We start from the raw sequence: 19,662 nt of genomic DNA, 5'->3' as shown, positions 1-19,662 counted from the left end.
AGGTTCCAAAGGATGACGGCCACCATGCCAGGGACCAGGTGGGGCTGAGGTGGCCAAAGGTTACCACCTCGGTTTTATCGGAGTTCAGTTTTAAGCAGTTTGCTGACATCCATTGTCCGATAGCCAACATACCTGCTTTAAAATTCTCGGCTACTGTTTCCCCATCATCTCTGACGGCCAGGATCAACTGGGTGTCATCCACATATGAGGTAAGGTTCATCCCATGTGCTTTGATTGTTTTAGCAAGGTCCGACACATAGATGTTAAATAGTGTCGGACTCCGGGATGAACCTTGAGGTACCCCACATGGCAAGGACAACTCGGCTGATTCGAATTGTCCTAAGATGACTGCCTGGGATCTGTCTGCCAGAAAGGATGCCAGTAATTTTTTAGCCAGGCCTTGCACGCACATCTTTTCAACACGGTTGACCAAGATCTTGTGGTCAACCGTGTCGAAAGCGGCCGATAGATCCAGGAGCACCAACAGTGCTGCACCTCCTTGGTCCCGGATTAGTCGGATGTCATCCGCCGCTTTGATGAGCGCCGTTTCTGTTCCATGAAACTTGCGGAATCCAAATTGGGTTTCATCGAGCAGGTGGTGTTGCTCGATAAATTCCGCAAGTTGAATGTTCATGGCTTTCTCAGCTATTTTAGCCAGAAGCGGAAGGTTGGCTATAGGCCTGTAGTTTTTCAACTCCGTTTTATCTAATCCAGATTTTTTCAGAAGAGGCTTTAATAGGGTCTTTTTTAAAAGGCTGGGAAAAATTCCTGTGCGGAACATTAGATTACAGATTTGTGTTATGACAGGAATCACAGTGTCCATTAAGTTATTACGGTCGAGTTTTGATGTCACAATGACTGCTTCCAGCAGCGTAGGTGAAAGGCTGTTCAGGTCACGGAGCATGATTGAAGAAGCCGTTTAAATCAATTAAAACAGAACGTTGCATTTCTCACTTCAGCTATAATTATGTAGCTTACAATGACAAGTAAACATGGGCTGAAGGGAAGGTGATGCGTCGGTTCCTTACACTCAGGGAAGATGATGTGTTGGTTCCTTATTCTGGGATAGGTGATTCATCAGTTCCTTACTGCTGCGCAGGGAAGTTGATGTGTCGGTTCCTTACCGGAGAGGAGTTGATGCGTCGATTTCTTACCGCGAGGGGAGGTCATGTGTCTGTTTCTTACTGCGCCCCCAACGATGCGACAGACCTGGAACCTCGATGCAATGATCCGGGACAATGCGTGGATTCTTGCAGCTGCACAGAAGGGCTTGCGTCGTGGTCAATGCAGTGATCTCGGATTTCGAAGATAGTTGCACTCAGTGCAGCATGCAGTGATTCCTTCAGCCACAGCAGGCGCTGCAATGGTTTCTTCGACAATGCTTCGGAAACAGCGTCACGCTTCTCAATGTTGCATTGATTTTCCAGCTCCCAGCGGTAAACAGTTCTCTAGAGGTCCAGAACAACAGCAGGCACCTCTTTGCAGGTCAGAACTCCCAGCAAGGCAGTTCAGGGGAGCTGGTGGTAAAGTCTTTGTGTCCCTGAGACTTCCGAACAGGAGGCAAGCTCAGTTTCAAGCCCTCTGAGATCTTCTTCAAGCAGGGGACACAGCAACATCAAAGTCGTTTCTTCTTTCCTTGGCAGCAAGTAGCCACTGCATGCCAACCCCAGACAGCCAGCAGCACAGGGGCAGTATTCCTTCTCAACTTCCCCAGCTCTTCTCCTTGGCAAAGCTTGATTTCCCAGAAGTGGTCTAAAAGTCTGGGGTCTGGGCCCCTCTTTTTATACAGTAAAATCGTTTGTTCTCCGAAGGCAGAGAGTGTCTGTCCCTAGCCAAAACCAGTTGTGTCCTCACTGGTGCAGCTTCCTGGCAGGAGGTGGAGACAGAATTGTGGAAGGCAGACCAGGCCGATTCAAGTGAAAGGAAATCTCCTCCCACTACTCTAAATGCAGCCCAGGTCTATTCAGCCCAGCTCTGACTCATCAGGTTCCCTGGAGCCACTGTCATCCAAAGTCAGACATGCAATACACAAACTTAGCAGAGGCACACTGGATGGCCAAGCAGGAAAACACCTACTTTCTAAAAGTAATATTTTCAAACACAGAATGTAAAAATCACCCTCACTTAAAGATGCATTTTAACATTCTGAGTTCAGGAATATCAAACTTTCTTTTCTACCTTGTTCCTAGGGGTAGTTATGCTTAAAAGATGTTATAAACAAACTCCCCATTCTATCCTATGGGAGCAGGTAGCCTTGCAATAGTGAAAAAAACGAAATTGGCAGTATTTCACTATCAGGACATGCCACACACATCAGGGCATATCCTCCCACATACAATGCACGCTGCCCACAGGGGTAACTTGGGCCTACCTTAGGGCCGACTAACATGTAAGAAAAGGGAAGGTTAGGGACTGGCAAGTGTGTGCACTTGCCAAGTTGACATGGCAGTACCAGACTGCACACAGGCTCTGCAATGGGAAGCCAGATTTACATTTGCAGGCTGCTTCTTTGGGTGGCACAATCAGTGCTAAAGCCAACTAGCAGCATTTGATTTACAGGCCCTGGGCACAACACAGTGCACTGTACTAGGGTCTGACTAGTAAATCAAATATGCCAAACATGGAATCACCAATCCATAACAACAATTTACAAAGGGAGCACTTGCACTTTGGCACTGAACAGCAGTGGCAAAATTCCCAAAGCATCCAGACCAGCAAACCGGAGTCCAACACACAGCAAAAACACAGGAGGCAAAGGCAAAAATATAGGGGAGACCCATGCTAATGGTGCCAGGTCTAACAACCATGAATGTTGGTCTCAACTGGTTGTCCAGCAATTTTCATTTAGCGACAAAGGCAAGGGAATGGCATGGGGAGATTGTGGGAAGCTGCAGGGGTGGCAGAGGTGCTATTTTTTAAATTAGAGTAGTTTGACCTTATCAGTGGAATGTTTTACTATCTATTTTGCATAACCAAGATGGCTATCAGTACCGATAAATGCACATTTTGTCATTTTTGGTCCACACTCAGCCTGTTGTAGTAAGGCTGTTGTGGGCATGCAAAGACCTCTATGGTACAGCAACATTTTTTTTTATGTTATTGAATAGATTTAAACATGCACTGTATGTTATGTTAACAATTGCATAAAGCACAGCTCCTACCCCATTGGGTGTCCTGGTGCTGGGAATGCTAGCAGGAAAGAGAGAACAACAGAGAAGAAGAAAACAGACAGCCCTAGATGACTGTGGTTAGTACTTGGAAGTTATAAGCGATATTATGGAGCCAACTCATTCTTAAAAGCCAGGATTTTTTTTTTTAAATTACTCTTTTTATTAACATTTTCAAGTGCAGTAGGGACATCAGTTCAGAATTCTCCACTTTTGGAACAACAGTCATCATAGGTGTAATGCAAATGGCAGTTACAGAAATCACATTAGATCAACCGTGTAGGAAGCTTGTCCGCCCTACCTTCTGCCAAACCCAACTGTAGAAGGCTAAGTCCTCCCCTCATGTCCACCCTTAAAAAAATCCCTCCGGAGCTAATTTATGACCCCGCCGAACACACTAAATGAGATTTCTCTCAACACAGGTATCAATAAGTACTGATGATAACAGCTCACCTATCAGTTTCAGTCCAGCAGGCCAAAGGCCCTCCATCATGATAGGAGGGTTGAGCTATTGGTCCCCTCACTTAGTTGGATGTACAGTGACTTCAATGTAACTTCAAAAAGTACCGGAATCTCTGCATATTACCCATCAGCTGTTCCATAGGAAAAAGCCAGGTTTCTGAGGCCCTTCTGAATTTGAGAAGGTTGGGTGAAAGACACAGAGGCACTGGGAGTTGATTCCAAAGCTTTGAGGCAAGTTTTGTAAAGGTTCCCCCCCCCACCCCACCTCCCCCACATGAACATGTTTGTAGCGAGGAACCACTACCAAATTAGCTCCACCTGATTATAAATGGAGAGCCTCCAAATAATTAGGACCACTAAGGTGGATAGCCTTATAGACTAGACAAAGTGAACTAAACAATCACCTTTTTTCCCACTGACAGCCAATGAAGAGCTTTGAGGGCACCAGTCAAAGAAGAACCTGGCCAAACAAGCGTTGACTAACAGGCGCTAACTTGGCATCCACATTTCATATTCTTTGTAGTTTCTTTGAAAGACCTGCATCAAGGCCTAAAAAGAGGGAGTTACAATGAGGCAGGACCTTTCTCAGCTGTTTTAAAAGGAAGAAGCATGTGATGCAAGGTGATTAATCTGACACTCTAAAAAAAGCTCTTAGTCCATTTGTATCCCTATATTGTTTACCATTTTGGCAGGTGAAGGAGAAGAAGTCCTGGAAGTAGGCCAAACGTCTGTTGGCCTAAGATCATGGATATAGGGATATCTCACTCACAGCACTTCAGTTTTGTCTGAGTTGAATTTTAGGTAATTTAATGTAATCACTCTGGTAATGCAGCCATATGTTGGCAAATGGTTCCAGTGGGGTTTCAGCCGCTTCACCCAGTGTGATAATCAACTGGGTGTCATCTTCATAATTCATCTCACAGAGACCAAAAGATTTTATTAGTTTCACCTGTTAGCAGATGTGTATATGTTAAAAAAAAGTCAGACCCAGAGCTCATCCCTGTGGCAGTCTTTGACTCACATATTTAAACTCAGACATATAGGGTGGTAGGAAGACTCCTTGCGATCTCCCTTGTAGAAACGATTTACACCATTCACGTGCCTTTCCTGTTATGCCAATCTCCTTCAACCTAGATAGTAAGCTGTCATGAGACACTGTTTCAAATGCTGTGGGCAGATCGAATAGCTCTAAGGCCCCACATTGCGCTTGGTCGCCAGCATTCATATGTTTATCACTGTTGCAAAGGCTGTTTCTGTGCTCTGAAACAGGCACAACCCAGACTGAGATGTCTTAGCCAGATAATAAAATGTTGACATGTTTTTCAACATGTTTTCCAGAAAAAGGCAGGATGGAAATAGGTTGGTAGTATACCAGCATATCAGAGTCCGAAGTAGCTTTTTTTAGGAGCCGCACCACTAAGGTCTGTTTCCACTCCACAGGAACAATCCCACTGTTAAGTGAGTTATTACAGATGTCCAGTAGTGGGGGACCAAGGACCTCTGCTGCTGCTTTTCGCATGGTAGGTGGCAGAGGATCTAATAGGGATCCAGACTTTAATGCTAGTGAGCGAGCCATAACATTAAAGGATGTTAATGGCGCCTATTTTCAAGATAATTGTTAGAGCACGCCTCATCCTGCTTTGGAGCCATTCTCAGATCCTTCAGCCCCAAATGTGGTAGTGGAGGGCCAACAACTGTCTCCTCTAAGGTTTTAGTGTTTCCAAGAGGGTAGTAATTTTGTCATCAAAGAAATCCGACTGCCTGTCTGCAAGCTCTTGAGAGTTAGACTTCTTATTCCCAATGCACACTGGAGTGGTGAATTGATGAACAATAGAAAACATTTCCTTTAGAGAAGTTCTCCGCATCTAGAACTTTGGCCTTATAGTAGACTGCTTAAGCGGCAAATACCTGCCTTTTACATCCCCTTAATGCCTCTTTAAATTTGTCCCTCAGAATGCTGCAATAGTCCACCCTCCAGAGACTCTACAGTTTCTTGCAGCATAGTGAGGGCTCCCTCAGGGAAGGTGAATACTATGGGGCTGACAGAGTAACTTGAACACTCTGTATGGAAGAATATCTCTAGGTATATCTTCCAGATAGGACTTATAGCCTGAGTAGCCCACCTCTGCTGAACTCGATATCGCAGCAGGCTTGTTCTGTTTTAGCCATTGTATTTGGGCTGGTATAGACAGTTTGGCCGACAGATGCAACTTCTGATGCATTTATGGTGGACTAGAAAGTGTCTGATATTTACGACAAACATATGGCACCACTGCCGTAACAAAACCTGGGGGGGCCCCCTGCGGACTCAATCAGGAGCTCTCCAGACAGAGTATAGTACTGAGGGGGCTGTGGGGGCCTCTGTTACGCCACTGTGGCACTAAGAGCCTGAAAGGAGCTAGCCAATGCTCTGACCAGACTAGAGGGATGGCTTTTTTGCCCTCTATAGGATTTATGGCTGCAAAGATCAAATCTAGCATATGCCCCTTAATGTGCACGATAGCAACAAGTACAAACCAAATATAGCCAAGCTAGCAAGAAACGTCTCAACTGCAGTGCTGAGAGGGTTTCCTGCCATACAATAAAGACACCAGCTACAGAGAGTTTTGTGTGTTTTATGGAGAGTGGAAGTACCAGGTCTAAGAAGGGATCATAGAAGTGTTTTCAAGTCCCCGGTGGGCAGTAACAAATCAACCCACTTCGTTTGGTGGTTTTCTAGGACGAAGAAGTGAAGCCTAAGTGTTTCACCAAAGCAAACTTTGAAGTTTGAAGCTTCTCCAGGGTAAACATATCTCGAATGGTGATCGCCCCCACCCCCACCCCCCTGACTAGTGCATGGGCGAGCTCGATGTATGATGTTAAAACCAGATGGACATATGGCACTAAGATCTGGAGCACACATATCATTCAGCCAGGTTTCAATGATACATAATATATCAAATGGCCCCTCCCATAATAGATCCTGGATTTCCAAATCAAGTTTAACTGTTGACCAGGCATTTAACAGGCCACATTCAGTTGGTTTCTCAGTGTGCCTTTCTCTCTTCAGTTTACACTATCCCCACTCTGCATGACTTTCTTCCTAAGTCCCTCCCCAGCAGAGGCTTCCTCATATTTTGAGAGTAGTAAACTATCTGCAACCATAACATAACCTAACCCCGCCATGTGCAGGCTACTCATAGAATGTGATTTCGTCCTCCGGAGTTCCCAGGGAAACTCATTCGGCACCACTTGGGACTCCATTTGCCTACAGCCCACCCCAATCTCCAACAGCCTTTCCCTTGTATAGCTGACCTAGGTACAGGATCCTCCCCACTGTGGCAACAGAGGTAGCATGGCTGGCGTGGTGCGTGGCCAGTGCACCGGTGCGGACGGGCTTGCCTTTGGTGCACCTATGGTTTGATAGCAGGGCACCTGCTGCACAGCCACACAGCTGCCTTGCTTTATAAGGCCTTAACAAGCTGCTCATTAGTGCAAGTCTAGAGTGCGAACTTAGTAAAATGGTGCCCAAAATCGGGACTTCTGCAGACAGAACAATCCATTTTAACCCTGGTTTTAACTTCAAAGTTGTTTCTCTGATGTTCAAAGCATGGAAACTTTATTTTAAGTGTGGATAGATGCCGTAAGCCTCATGAGGTTAGCGTTCCTCTTGTACAAAAAGCGAACTAAAAAAATATTAATAAAATAATGCACCAATTCATCTCGTGATACTGAAGATTCAGAGTTGTGCTCTCAACTCTTACTCCAAAGATGATTCTTGATGTGCTGTCCCTTATCCACGCTGGCTGTGAAAATGTAACTTATTTCTGATTTGGAATTGGATCATCTTTTGTCTGATTTGAAGCTGTGTTAGAGGAATGGCAATCGAGACAGATCTTGTTTTGACTTCCTAGCTTTCCTGATGTTTGCTAGTTTTGTCTCCTTTTGTTGTCATCGGTCAATAATGCTCTGTCTCTCTTTTTTTCCTAGTTTATGACGAAAAACCCCAACAAGCGGCTTGGCTGCATTCCTGCACAAGGTTTGGAGGAGGCCATCAAACAGCATGCCTTTTTCAAGGAGATTGATTGGAATCTTCTGGAAGAAAAGAAAATCAAGCCTCCCTTCAAGCCTCGGATTGTAAGTCCTAGTGGATAAGTGTGGGCTAATGCTGGCTGTTCAATCTTTAGTTTCCTTCTATAAACCTGACAGAACACATGCAGCATAGTGTGCCTGCACATATGCTATATTTTACTACAACCCTCCTGATATTCTCTGTGCTGTCTGGATATGTTTATTTATTGAATGGCCATTCTGACAGAAGTGTTGTACATTATTACAGCAGGTAGTACCTATAGGAGGTTTCAAAGGGGCGGTAAACAAAAATGTTTGAATGATGATCATGATATGGATAGAGAGGCGTTAACATGACATTACAATACTAACAGTGTTACAGGTAATTACACAGCTAAATTACAGAGCAAATTATGGAATTCACCTATTCCCAATATAATGCGCTTATCTACATTACCGCAGCCTGTTTATAGGTAGGAACATTAGTCATTCAGGAGGTAGGTCTTTCCAGTGCTAGAAGGCGGGCTTTGAGACTTTTTTGTGGCTCTTAAGAGGCATTTCATAGTACTGACCTAATTAGCTGCAAGGTTTGTATTGTCATAGAGTTAAAGTAACAATTTGCTGCTGAGGAGCTGAGTCTTGAATAGCTTTGTGGACTAGGGGAGTACTTAAAACTTCCCCCTGTACCTAGCCCAAGTCAGACTACATATTGTTTACTCCAAGGTGGGTGAGCACATAGGCATATTAAAGAATGTCTGTGGGTTGACATTGATAAGTTTGTCTTAGGGAACATAAATGCATATGTGGGCCATTTGATCAGTAAGCTTTTGCTGTAATCCACTTTTCGGAAGGCTTGTGCATTTATCATGAATTTGGCTACATTGGATGCTAGATGAAAGTGGGCAACTGTGATGTGGGATGAAACAAGTGACTAAGGACTTTGATCAGAGGTGAATTGTATTCCTATATTTGTAACAGAGCTTGAAGATTTCAAGGTGTCAGAGGAAAAGTGATGGAAATGTTTGGCGGGTGGGATATGTTGAATATAGAAGCAAGGGCCACCTTTTCATAAGATTTTAAAATTGAAAAGGGAAACCCCACTCAGTCATTGATGGCTGTGAGATAATTATATCTGGGGTGTGAAATAAGGGACGAAGAGGATTATAAGAGTATATAGATAAAATGCATGTAGGTAAAATGAGAAGTCTTTGGGGGTTATAACATCCTTGAGTGGTAAGAGATGCCTGTAGTAATTCCAGAGCTTTGACACTTTTATAAATGGGTTGTGAGGGGGGGGGGGGGGGCAAGGAGATTGAGAAGCCACAGGACACCCCAAAACACCCATTATTTAGGTATGACAAGAACCACTTTAGGGATTAACCACATATAACAAGGAAGTGAGTATCAAGAACATGAAGAAATAGTCAACTCTTTCATAAGCAGAGGAAAAGCTGAAAGAATATTAATTGAGAAGTAGTTGTGATGAGCTGGAGAGACAATGCTGGAGACAGGCATGAACTTGATGGTAGACAGATAGAAGTGAATTCAGGAGAGATAGTGCATGCATGAACCTGTTACACATGAGTCTGTCCATGAAAGGAATAGGAACTTCTACACCGGGTAATGTTGGAAGGAGAAGAGGAATCCGCCATAGCTTTGTCTAGCCAAGGTATGACCAGCACCAATTTTGAGCTGTCCTGGGAAGTTAAAGATTGAGATCATGCAAGACCAACTGCTGGGTGATACAGCAATCGGCTAAATTATGTGAGCGGAGAAGGATTCATCAGAAGTCCATGAAGAGTTGAACCAAAGAATGGTGATATTTTCCGATTGTCGATGAATTCTTATTTGGGCTCTCCATTTGATGTCCTAAGCTTCCTGCACCGAATTTCCATGTTGTTCTTGGGAAGAGATATGGTGGTTGTTCCATTGCCTCTCACCCATCGGTGCACAGGGCTGCAATATTTTCTTCTGCATTCATTTTGTCCTATTAGTGTCTTCATAGTGGAATTCTGTGTTGTAAATATGCTTTCTTTGTCACTGTGCTTGTGAAGGGTAGTGGTAGTTATGCAAGAGTTAACTAGCAGAATATTGAAAACGTAGTGCTATCCATTACTCCTTTACTGCTACCAGCTGGGGATTACACTCCCTAATCTGAGGTTGTCCTGTCAGAACGAAACATGATTGCAGATTGATTAATATGCTTCACGCCCAGGTATTTAGTAGGGATTACATGTGTTCTTATTGTTTTTCTTGAAACGAAGTATGCTTTGTTTAGAGTGTAACCACCAACAGAGGAGGTACTCCTCTAAAGTGGGGAGGGGGGCAAAAGCTGCAAAAAATGTTTTTGCCAATGACACCGAAATTCCCGACAACATTACTCATGGTTACTATTATGGACATTTCTGTTGATAGGATGGTGCTAGGAATGATTTCTAATCTAACCAGCCTTTTTTTATTACAGTGTCTCACACAACCATGTTTAGCTTTGCTATCATAAATACAATTTAAGGAAATATTCCTATTACTTTGATTTACCATGCACTTACAATTTTCAAACAAGAAATCTCTATTGAATTTATCCTCAGCAGCATCTTTGTTTCCATAGTAGATGGCAACTTTTTTTTAAAGGTAGTCCATTAGGGCAAATGTTTTCTGACCAGGCTTCGTAGCTAGTTTAATTATGCGGGCTCGGCACAACATCATTTGCAATTAAGTTAACAAATGGTTTTGGGGGTTCAAATAATCACTAAAAAACAAGAAGTAATTCTTACCCATATCCTACAGAAATCCACACAAAATAGAGAATGCACAGCCACCACAAAACCTAACACAGCTGTCTTTAGAGCGATTGTGGCTGTTGTGAGGTGTTCTAGCTCTTCCACCTCAGGGGCCCTATTCACAAAGATTTTACTGTGAGTAGTTGTGTCTTTCTCTTTTCAGAGCTATGTATTACCCTGAATATCCAGGCCTGATAAAAAAGCCTTACTTTTAAGTAGTTATCTCGTACTCCATGGCTTAGCTGTGACTTCCATGAATAAGACATGACTACTCCCTGGAAAAAACTGTTGTTTGGTTTGGCAATTTTTTTCCCTTGAGCAAACCTATCTTACACCTGGCAAAACATGAGTAACCCACGCCTAAACCTAGAGTAAGACGGAATCACTGACAGACTCAATCTGGAAATTCGGGTGTATTTCACTTTTAGGACAGAAGTAAAACGTAACTATTCCTATTAAAATCTTTGCGAATGTAGTTCAAAGTGTCTAAAGAGCACTGGCCCTTCTGATGCTCCTGAGTTACAGATGCATACAATGCGAACCAAAATGCATAGCACTTGGCCGGAAGTGCATAGACTTGATGCTGGCTAAGCAAGTGTTTTTCATTCTTAACATTTTATGGTACTCCCCTGTCCCTGTGGTATCCGATTAATCCAGAATTCCGTTTTTTTCTTTTTTAAAGGTTATTAGAAGGGTTCTAGTGGATGTGACTTTTTTTGACTAGTTGACCCGATTTACATTACATTTTTTGAAAGGTGGGTTTCTGAGTGGAGAGGCGGGGACCTAACCTAACTAGTGGTAAAACACACTATTAATAGCAGTATGTGAATGCGGTAGAGTGGGTGCTGAGAGACTCGAAATGGATTGCTGCGGTGCCAACATTTCCACTGCCAATTGTTCCTGATGTTTTCCTTTGCACCTTTAAATAGCATTTATCTGCTAGTCAAAGGACATATTAGTCTCAACATTGCTGCAGTTCTGCACGCCCAGATATTTTTGTACTTGCTAAGCATTGGCTGTGTGGGATATTGAACGTGCCACACAACTTCCCATCAAAGCGGGTTCCAAAATATTTAAAAGTTAAACAATTTTTATTATGCTTTTTCTAATAATGTGCAGCGAGCTTGCCAACGTTCATGTCCTGGTGTCTGCAGAGTACACTGGGCTAAAATCAAAATAGTCTAAATTCTGAAAGGAATCAAAATATTTCTGTGTGCCCGTGACTTTCTGCATGCACGGTCCAGGTCCAGGTCCCTCTGAAGGCCAAATGTAGCCTGAGGACCAAGGAGCTGCTATAATGGGTGGATGGACAATCGGGATCATCAGCTGTTCACCCGGGTGTAAATGTGTGTTTGTATTTATATAGCGCCTTCTACCCAGAGGTCTCGTAGCGCTGTATTCATACCGCTGTGAAACCCTTCCTGGCTTTCCTGTGAGATGTCCACTCCTGCGCAACCCCAAGGTGAAGCCAGGCATCCAAGCGCTGATGGGGCCGTTGTGGAGATTAAGCAAGCTATCGCCTAGAGTCACAGAGTGGGACCCATGATTAGACTAGGCACCGAGGCGAGAATTATCAGGTCCGGGGAGATTGTGTCCAAGTGCCACCGTGGTGGGAATTGAACCCTGGTCCCGGGCAAGAGCTCTGCATCAGGGTCTGCCGCTCTAACCATTGAGCGACACTTCTCCCGGGTAAACAGACCTGATGAGCATGTCCAATTTTCTTGTAGACCTCTATCCAGTTTGCCCTCCCAAATCCTCCTAGAGGTAGTCGGGCTTACTTGCTGCACTCAGTACAATGGAAGACTGGTCTGGGCATATTTTTGTTTAGCTTCCAGTCCACCACCAGTACCTCTCATTTTCCTCAGTGGTATACCTGCTATTGAGAAGTTGTTTTACTTGAAAAGAAGAGATACATAATCCTTTGGTCGCCACAGAGTGGAGTCACTTTCGGTTAAGTCGAACCAGCTATGTCAGTTTGAGGCAAAGGTACAAGAACTAGCTCTCCTGAATGTTGAGGCTTTCATCTCTTTTATGCCAATTTCTTCGATTTAGTGCTGAAAATAAATGAAATAGCTTTATGAGACACTTAAGTCATAAAAGCACATGAAGGTAAAACATATACATAAATTAAGAATAAGAGAACTGTACAAGTACATTCCAGTATGTGACATTGGTTCCAACTGAACAGCCTCAAGTGTAACTCGGATAAATCCGAGATACTTTTCTTTGGATGCCCATCGGAACCGGACTGGCATGATTGGTGGCCTGCCGACATGCTCCCCCCTGCTCACTCTTCTGAGTGGGCTAAGAACCTGGGGATTAAAATTGACAACAGGTTCTCGCTCAAATCCCAGGTGTCGACCCTCACAGGAACATGTTTCGGCATCCTCAGGATGCTCCGAAAGTTCTTTCCGTTGCTTTCTGAGGATAATCGGAGAATAACTGTCCAGGCCCTCATTGGATCCAGACTGAATTACGCCAATATCCTGTATCTGGGTCTTCCAGAATACCTCTTACAGCGTATGCAGGTGACCCAGAATGCAGCTGCACGAGCCATTTTTGGCCTGCATCGTCGTGCCAGTGCCTCGAACTTGCTGCAAACCCTACACTGGCTCCCCATACGGAAGAGGATAATATTTAAAGCCATGACTTTAGCTCATAAGGCTTTACACGCCACGGGTGCCAAATACCTACAAAAGAGGCTGGCCTTCTATCTGCCGACACGATTGTTAAGATCGGAGTCTCTGGCACTCGCGGTAGTCCCCCGTATAAAGAAATCCTGTGTCGGAGGACGGTCTTTCAGAATGCTGGCTCCCCAATTGTGGCATTCTTTACCGCTGTCCCTGCGGTTCTAACTTACTCACTTTCAGGAAGGGTTTGAAGACCTGGCTTTTCATAGGCTAGAGTTTTTTAGTCTTCTCCTCTGGCTCTGCCTCTTTCTGTATTTTTGTTATGCTTTCCAGTCTCCTTTTCTGGGTCTGGAGCGCAAAGCGCCAGGACACTCCTTTGGAGTAGCCGCGCGCTATAGAAGTCCCATTATAACATAACATAACATAACATAACATAACATAACATAACATAACATAACATAACATAACATAACATCACAGCATACAATAATTAAAATAATAAAGGAAAAGAAGATAAAACAGCAGTCAAATTCTGACCCCATAGAGCTACGTAATTAGATATGAATTCCAACTTCTAGACCCCAATGAGGACACCTGTTAGTGAGGATTTGGCTGAGGCCAGTGTCCTGGATACCTCTCCAGACACTGGCTTGCTCTCCCCTCCTACCATGACTAAAGAAGTGGGAGCCTCTTTTGCTATGGTGGTGAGGAGGGCGGCCAAGTTCTTGGACCTTCAGCTGTACTCTTTGACAGTCAAGATGAACGTTTTGATAGATGTTCTTCAGCCGTGAGTACCGCTTCTCCCATTTAATGAAGCCCTCACAGACGTCCTACTCTGGGACTGGTCCAAGCCCTGCAAAGGGGCTACTGTGAATTGGATTATTACCCACAGCCACCTCTCCACCCCAGGGGACCCCAAATTCCTCGTCCGGCACCCCACCCTTGAGAGCTTGGCGGTACAAGTCTCCACTTCCCAATGTAATCCTGGCAAATTCCCAGCACCCTACTGGATAGGGAATACAAAAGGCTGGACAACTCGGGCAAGAAAAGGTTTTCTCCTGCCAGTCTGGCCCTGAGGTCGGTGAACCCAGCGTGCCTTTGGGTTGTTACTTCCACTCAATCTGGAATTTGGTTGCGCTGGTGCTGCCTATGGTCCAGGAGGAGGTCCCGGCCATACTCTTCCAAGCTATTGCTGATTGGAAGGATGCAGCTAAGTATACCATACGATGTGGCCTTGTCATGACGGACTCTTTAGACAGAGCGGTTGCTTCATCAGTGGCCTTATTGCGCCACACCTGGTTGAGGATGACTGGCTTTTTGGGGGATATCTAGGCTTGCTTATGGGCACGCCCGTTGATGACTCCCATCTCTTCGGAGAGAAGGCGCACTTAATGCTGGAGTGCATCAAGGATAGCTGAACTACGGCAGGTCCTTTGACCTTTGCATGGCCCCTCGTCAAACCCAGCCTGCCTTTTGTTCCGTTTGTGGCTACGGATGAGCTTCCAGCCACATCTTAATCCACCTAGCTACCACGGCTCGCAAGCTTCTCAGTGTTTGCATGGCCGAGGACTTAGTCCCCACAGCCCTCTTGGGGCAGGCAGACAGTGGGTGGGCTGGTCTACCACGACCCCAACAGCCGCAGCCTCCAAGCCTCTTTAGTTCATGCTTAGAACATCAGAGGCATCCAGTGGGAGAAAGAATCACCTGCACCACTGGGTGACAATTAGCTCTGACCGTTGGGTTCTTCAGATTGTCCAGATGGACTACTCAATCCCCTTCATGACTACCCTACCACCCATGCCACAGGCTGATGAAAGACTAACTTTCTTTACTCTGCTAGGGAGTGATGGCTCTCTTGGCCTAGGGTGCCATAGAGAGGGTACCGGCATCAGCAGTAGGTCATGGTTGCTATTCCTGCTACTTTCTGGGGCGCAAGAAGGATGGAGGACTTTGTCCTATCCTTGACCTGTGCCCTCTCAATTTCTTCCTGAGGAAGGAGAAATTCAAGAGGCTCACACTCACTCCTGACAAATCCTGTCTGCCCTGGACCCGGGAATCGGGATGGTAACATTGGACTTGCAGGAAGCATATTTCCATATCCTCGTCCTGTCTGCCCACATGCGTTACCTGCAGTTCACAGTGGACCATGAGCACCTTCAGTTTGCCGTGCTTTCCTTTGGCTTTACCGGTGCCCCTCGAGTGTCCGCCAAGGCGATGGTGGTGGTTGCAGCAGCTCACTTGCTTGGATCAGGGGTGTCAGTCTTTCACTATCTCAATGACTGGCTGTGGAAGGCGGGCTCGTCCCAAACATTTGTCTCCCACGTCCAGACTTATGCAGTCCTCTGCATTCGCTGGAGTTTACTATAAATATGCTTAAGTCACACCTGGCCCTTTTCAGACATTCCCTTTCATCTAGGCTGTCCTGGACACCGTGCAGTTTGGGGTTTATCCTTCCAAATGGTGAGTCTGGCATGTTCAGGCTATGACACTGATGTTTCAGCCTCTATCCTGGGTTTCGGTGAGACTGACTCTGAGGCTGCTGGGCTTTATGGCCTCCTGCATCCTGCTTGTGACAGATGCCTGCTGACATATGTGGGCTCTGCAGTGGGACCTGAAGTTCCAGCGGGCACAGCATCAGTTGGAATCTCTCTGACATGGTACAATTCTCTGAGGGTATTGCAAAAGATCTGCAGTGGTGGTTAACAAACCACTATTCGGTCAGCGACAGAACGCTCTCCCTTCTCCAACCAGATCTGACAGTAGTGATAGATGGCATTGATAGCCAGGTGTAGAACAGAGGACTCTGGTTTCCCACGGAATCCAGATTCCACATGAACCTGTTGGCGCTTTGAACAATCCAGCTGGCATTGAAAGCCTTTCTACCCTCCAAAAAGGGAAGGCAAGTGCAGGTGTTCACGGACACCACCACCACATGGTGGTACTGCAACAACCAGGGAGGGGTCATGGACCATTAATCAAGAAGCCCTGAGTCTCTGCACATGACTGGAATGTCAGGGCATTTTTCCTGGTGGTTCAACACCTGGCGGGATCTCTGGACGCCAGGGTGTACAAATTCAGCCGGAGATGCCTAGCATATCAAGAGTGGCATCTCCATCTGCAGGTGGTGCAAGGTCTCTTACAACAGTGTGGTCATTCTCGGTTAGATCTGTTTGCCAACGCCAAGAATGTGCAACATCAGCAGTTTTGCACCTCCAGTTTCCAAGTCGACTCTCACTCGGCGACGCTTTTTGTCTTAAGTAGAGCTCAGAACTCCAGTATGCGTTTCCGCCCATACCACTCCTCTCCATTGTTCTCAAGAAGATCAGGAATGCCCCGGCCCAATTTATCCTTGTGGTTCTGGACTGGGCTTGGAGAGTTTGGTATCCCAAGCTGTTGAGCATGGCTATCGGTCCTTTTGATCAGGCTGCCCCTTTGGGAGGATGTTCTGTCACAGCAACAGGGTAGGGTTCTCCACCCAAACCTGCCAATCCTCCACCTTCATGCGTGGTGATCGAGCGGCAATGGTTGACAGCTTCCGACCTTCCATCCAAGGTCTGTGATGCTTTCTTGGCAGGTCGGCGCCCCTCCACCACAGTGGCATATGCCGGCCATTGGAATACATTCTTGGCATGGTGTGCTGAGAAGCAGTTTAATCCTGTGTCTGCCCCCCTTTCCTACATCCTTTTGTTTATCCTTACCCCTGACCAGCTGGGCTCTACATTAGGCATTTTACAGGGTTATTTATCTGCCATTTCTGCTTTTCTGTGGCTTTTGGCCTAACCTCCTCTGTTCAAGTCCTCTATTTTAAATAGGTTCCTTAAAGGACTGCAACACGTTTCCCATGGTTCCCTTTGTTATGCCTCAATGGGACCTTAACTTGGTTCTTACCTTCTTTATGTGCACTCCCTTTGAGCCACTTCATTCCTGCCCTCATAAGCTCCTTACCAACAAGACGTCCTTTCTTGTGGCAATTTCATCTGCCGTTAGGGTCAGTGAGCTACAGGCACTGTCCTCTCAACATTCCTACATCTTGCTTTTCCCTGACAAACGGGTCCTTCAGACTCAAGCATCCTTCTTGCCAAATGTATGTACCCCATTCCACATAGGCCAGTCCATTACTTTGTCTGCCTTTTAAGCTCCACCTCATTTCTCTAAAGAAAAGAAGAGATGCACTGGCTGGACCCAAAATGAGCATTGTCATTCTACCTTGACCTCACAAAACCATTCCGGGTAGACAATCAACTCCTCGTAGAGTATGTCAGGGCCAAAAAAGGGAATGCCATACAGAAACCGACCATCACCTGATGGATCATACTCCGCATTAAAACCTAATATGTATTGGGCAAGAAACAACCCCCAGAAGGTTTGCATGCTCATTGTACCAGAGCAAAGGCTGCGACCACTGCACTAGTATGCCGAGTCCCGGTCCAGGACATCTGCCAGGCAGCAAAGTGGGCCTCTCTGAAAACATTCACTAAGCAATACTGTACAATCAAACCTCGAACTGTGGTATTAATCCTAGGCTATTGGCGTTTACGGGTGAAATTTACACACATGGATTTGGTTAAAGCAATTATATGGGATGGTGCTGAAAGGTATAGAGAACTACCAAACTCTACAAACCTTGGGCCTGAACTCAATATACAAATTATTACACTCCCCAGCACACGTCAAATTTACATAAAGGTTTCCCTATTATGGTCGAAAACAGTTCAAATAGTCATAGTCAAACAGGTAAAAATTTCAACAATTCCATCTGGTTATTCGTTGTTTTATTTTATCGTTCTTGTCTTTTGGTAGTCAAAACAGCCAAAGCCAACACGCGTTTCGTCGCAATTGGGGGGTCTGTCCTGCGACTTCCTCAAGGCTGTATAAATGTAAAACATACAAAGTGCCTATGTATTTAATGTGCTGTGATAATTTGCACGTAGTACATGTTGCATATTCAACTTTATGACAGATATTGGTTCTGTACAAGGCACTAGCTTTGAAGGTTTAAATTAAGAAACTAATTGTTCCGTACAGTTATATACCTCTTAAAAGGAGGGCCACTATAACCCGAATATGATGGAGAGATATGTAACACGAAAATTACGGTTCAGTGATACTAAAAGTGCAACCTTAATACCAAAAGTGCACTGCTTTGTGTGAGTTGTGATGCCTATACATCAAGTGTTTGTCTTCTTAATTACATCTAGTGCACAGTGTAAGCTACAAGTGATGTCATGATAAATGATTTCAATGTCATTCTAAAATCGTGAGCGTGACGCAATGTGACAGGTTCAGTATGCTATTACACACAGTGCCAAACCCAATCTGATAAATACCTAATGCTTCAAATCCGTAATTTCTGTGGAGTGAAACAGAAAAAAGCACACCATACTTTAGTTAAAATATTCACAGTCACTATGAGTAATCTAATGTAATCAAACAAACCCTCCATATTCCAGATACCAACACCTACTTCAAATGTGGTGATAATTGCAACCCACATTGGGGTTCCAATTCTTGCGACGCGTCAACCCAATTCAATCCGATTTACTGTCTCCTTTTTAATCCTTAGTACAGGTATCTGTAAAGCCCAATAGAGGTATAAGAGTCAGTATTCTTATACCTCATAATGCTATCCATATGCATTCTGCAAAAACAAATACTCATCCCCATTTAACAATTATTGTTCCAGACTAAGTCTGTTATTCACGAGTGTGAAATCATCCAGGTCCAAATATTGCTAACATTATCATCTCACATGTAGCTGACGTTATCCCAAGACCTATTTGGAGATCATCCAACATGGCCATCTCGGTTTAAGCCCCCAACTCTTATTATTGATACCACATGTATTTCTTCTATTTCAAACGTTGAAATGCCAAGTAACCCAAGAGCACCAATGTCAGACAAAAGAGGGGACCCATTATTGTAAAGCACTCATATACACGGGCAATCCACGCCCGAAAACAAACATCATAACATCAGCCTGGTAATCACCTCACCTTCCATTTATGTATCCTTGTGAACAGCGCGCCACTCCACGTTGCTACCGAGTTCGGTTACCAACTCTCGAGTGCCGGTTCCAACTTGTGTATAAGACTTCTTCCTATTCCAAACTCGTGTGGGTGTATCTACGTTATACGCGTGGTTACGGAGTTAGGCATTCTATTAAGATGGGTTCTGTGGAATGGCCGCCATCTTGTAGTGTGTAAATCTGGCGGGATCGCTCAGTACTCCTAGGTTCAGTATTAAGAAAAGTTCATAGCATACGTGCAAGAGCTCTGAAAAACGGTAATTCGTTGTGATGATTTATTTTCAAAATTGTAAGGAGCTATATTGTATTTTTAGAAAATAAAGATATTTGAGAAAGAAGAGTGATTACTTAATAAAATATCTCAATCTAAATACATGCAGTGTTCTACCTGTGTAGTCGGTCATATTTATAAAGTATGTATGCCCCAAATTTTTCTCAAAAATTGGACAAACGAAGGACCTTCTGTCCATGTTCCTTCGGTGAATAATCAAAATGAGTGGTGTGGGTATCCTGTTATCAATTATCAAGTGGAGTGTTCATATGTATCT

General features: G+C 44.7%; 1 protein-coding gene across 2 annotated transcripts in view; it reads left to right on the top strand.

Annotated features, from left to right (window-relative positions):
• Positions 1-19,662, top strand: part of PRKCE (protein kinase C epsilon) — a 1,279,555-nt gene that overhangs the window by 1,223,883 nt on the left and 36,010 nt on the right. For both annotated transcript variants that reach the window (XM_086927786.1, XM_086927785.1), the window contains one exon: positions 7,599-7,745. In XM_086927786.1, the coding sequence (XP_086783912.1) occupies positions 7,599-7,745 (147 nt within the window). The remainder of the gene's footprint in view (positions 1-7,598; positions 7,746-19,662) is intronic.

Source organism: Lissotriton vulgaris, chromosome 6, assembly GCF_964263255.1.
Source record: "Lissotriton vulgaris chromosome 6, aLisVul1.2, whole genome shotgun sequence".
In the NCBI taxonomy this organism is placed as follows: Eukaryota; Metazoa; Chordata; class Amphibia; order Caudata; family Salamandridae; genus Lissotriton; species Lissotriton vulgaris.
Note: the sequence above shows the minus strand (reverse complement) of the source record. Positions and strands in the feature narration are given on the sequence as shown.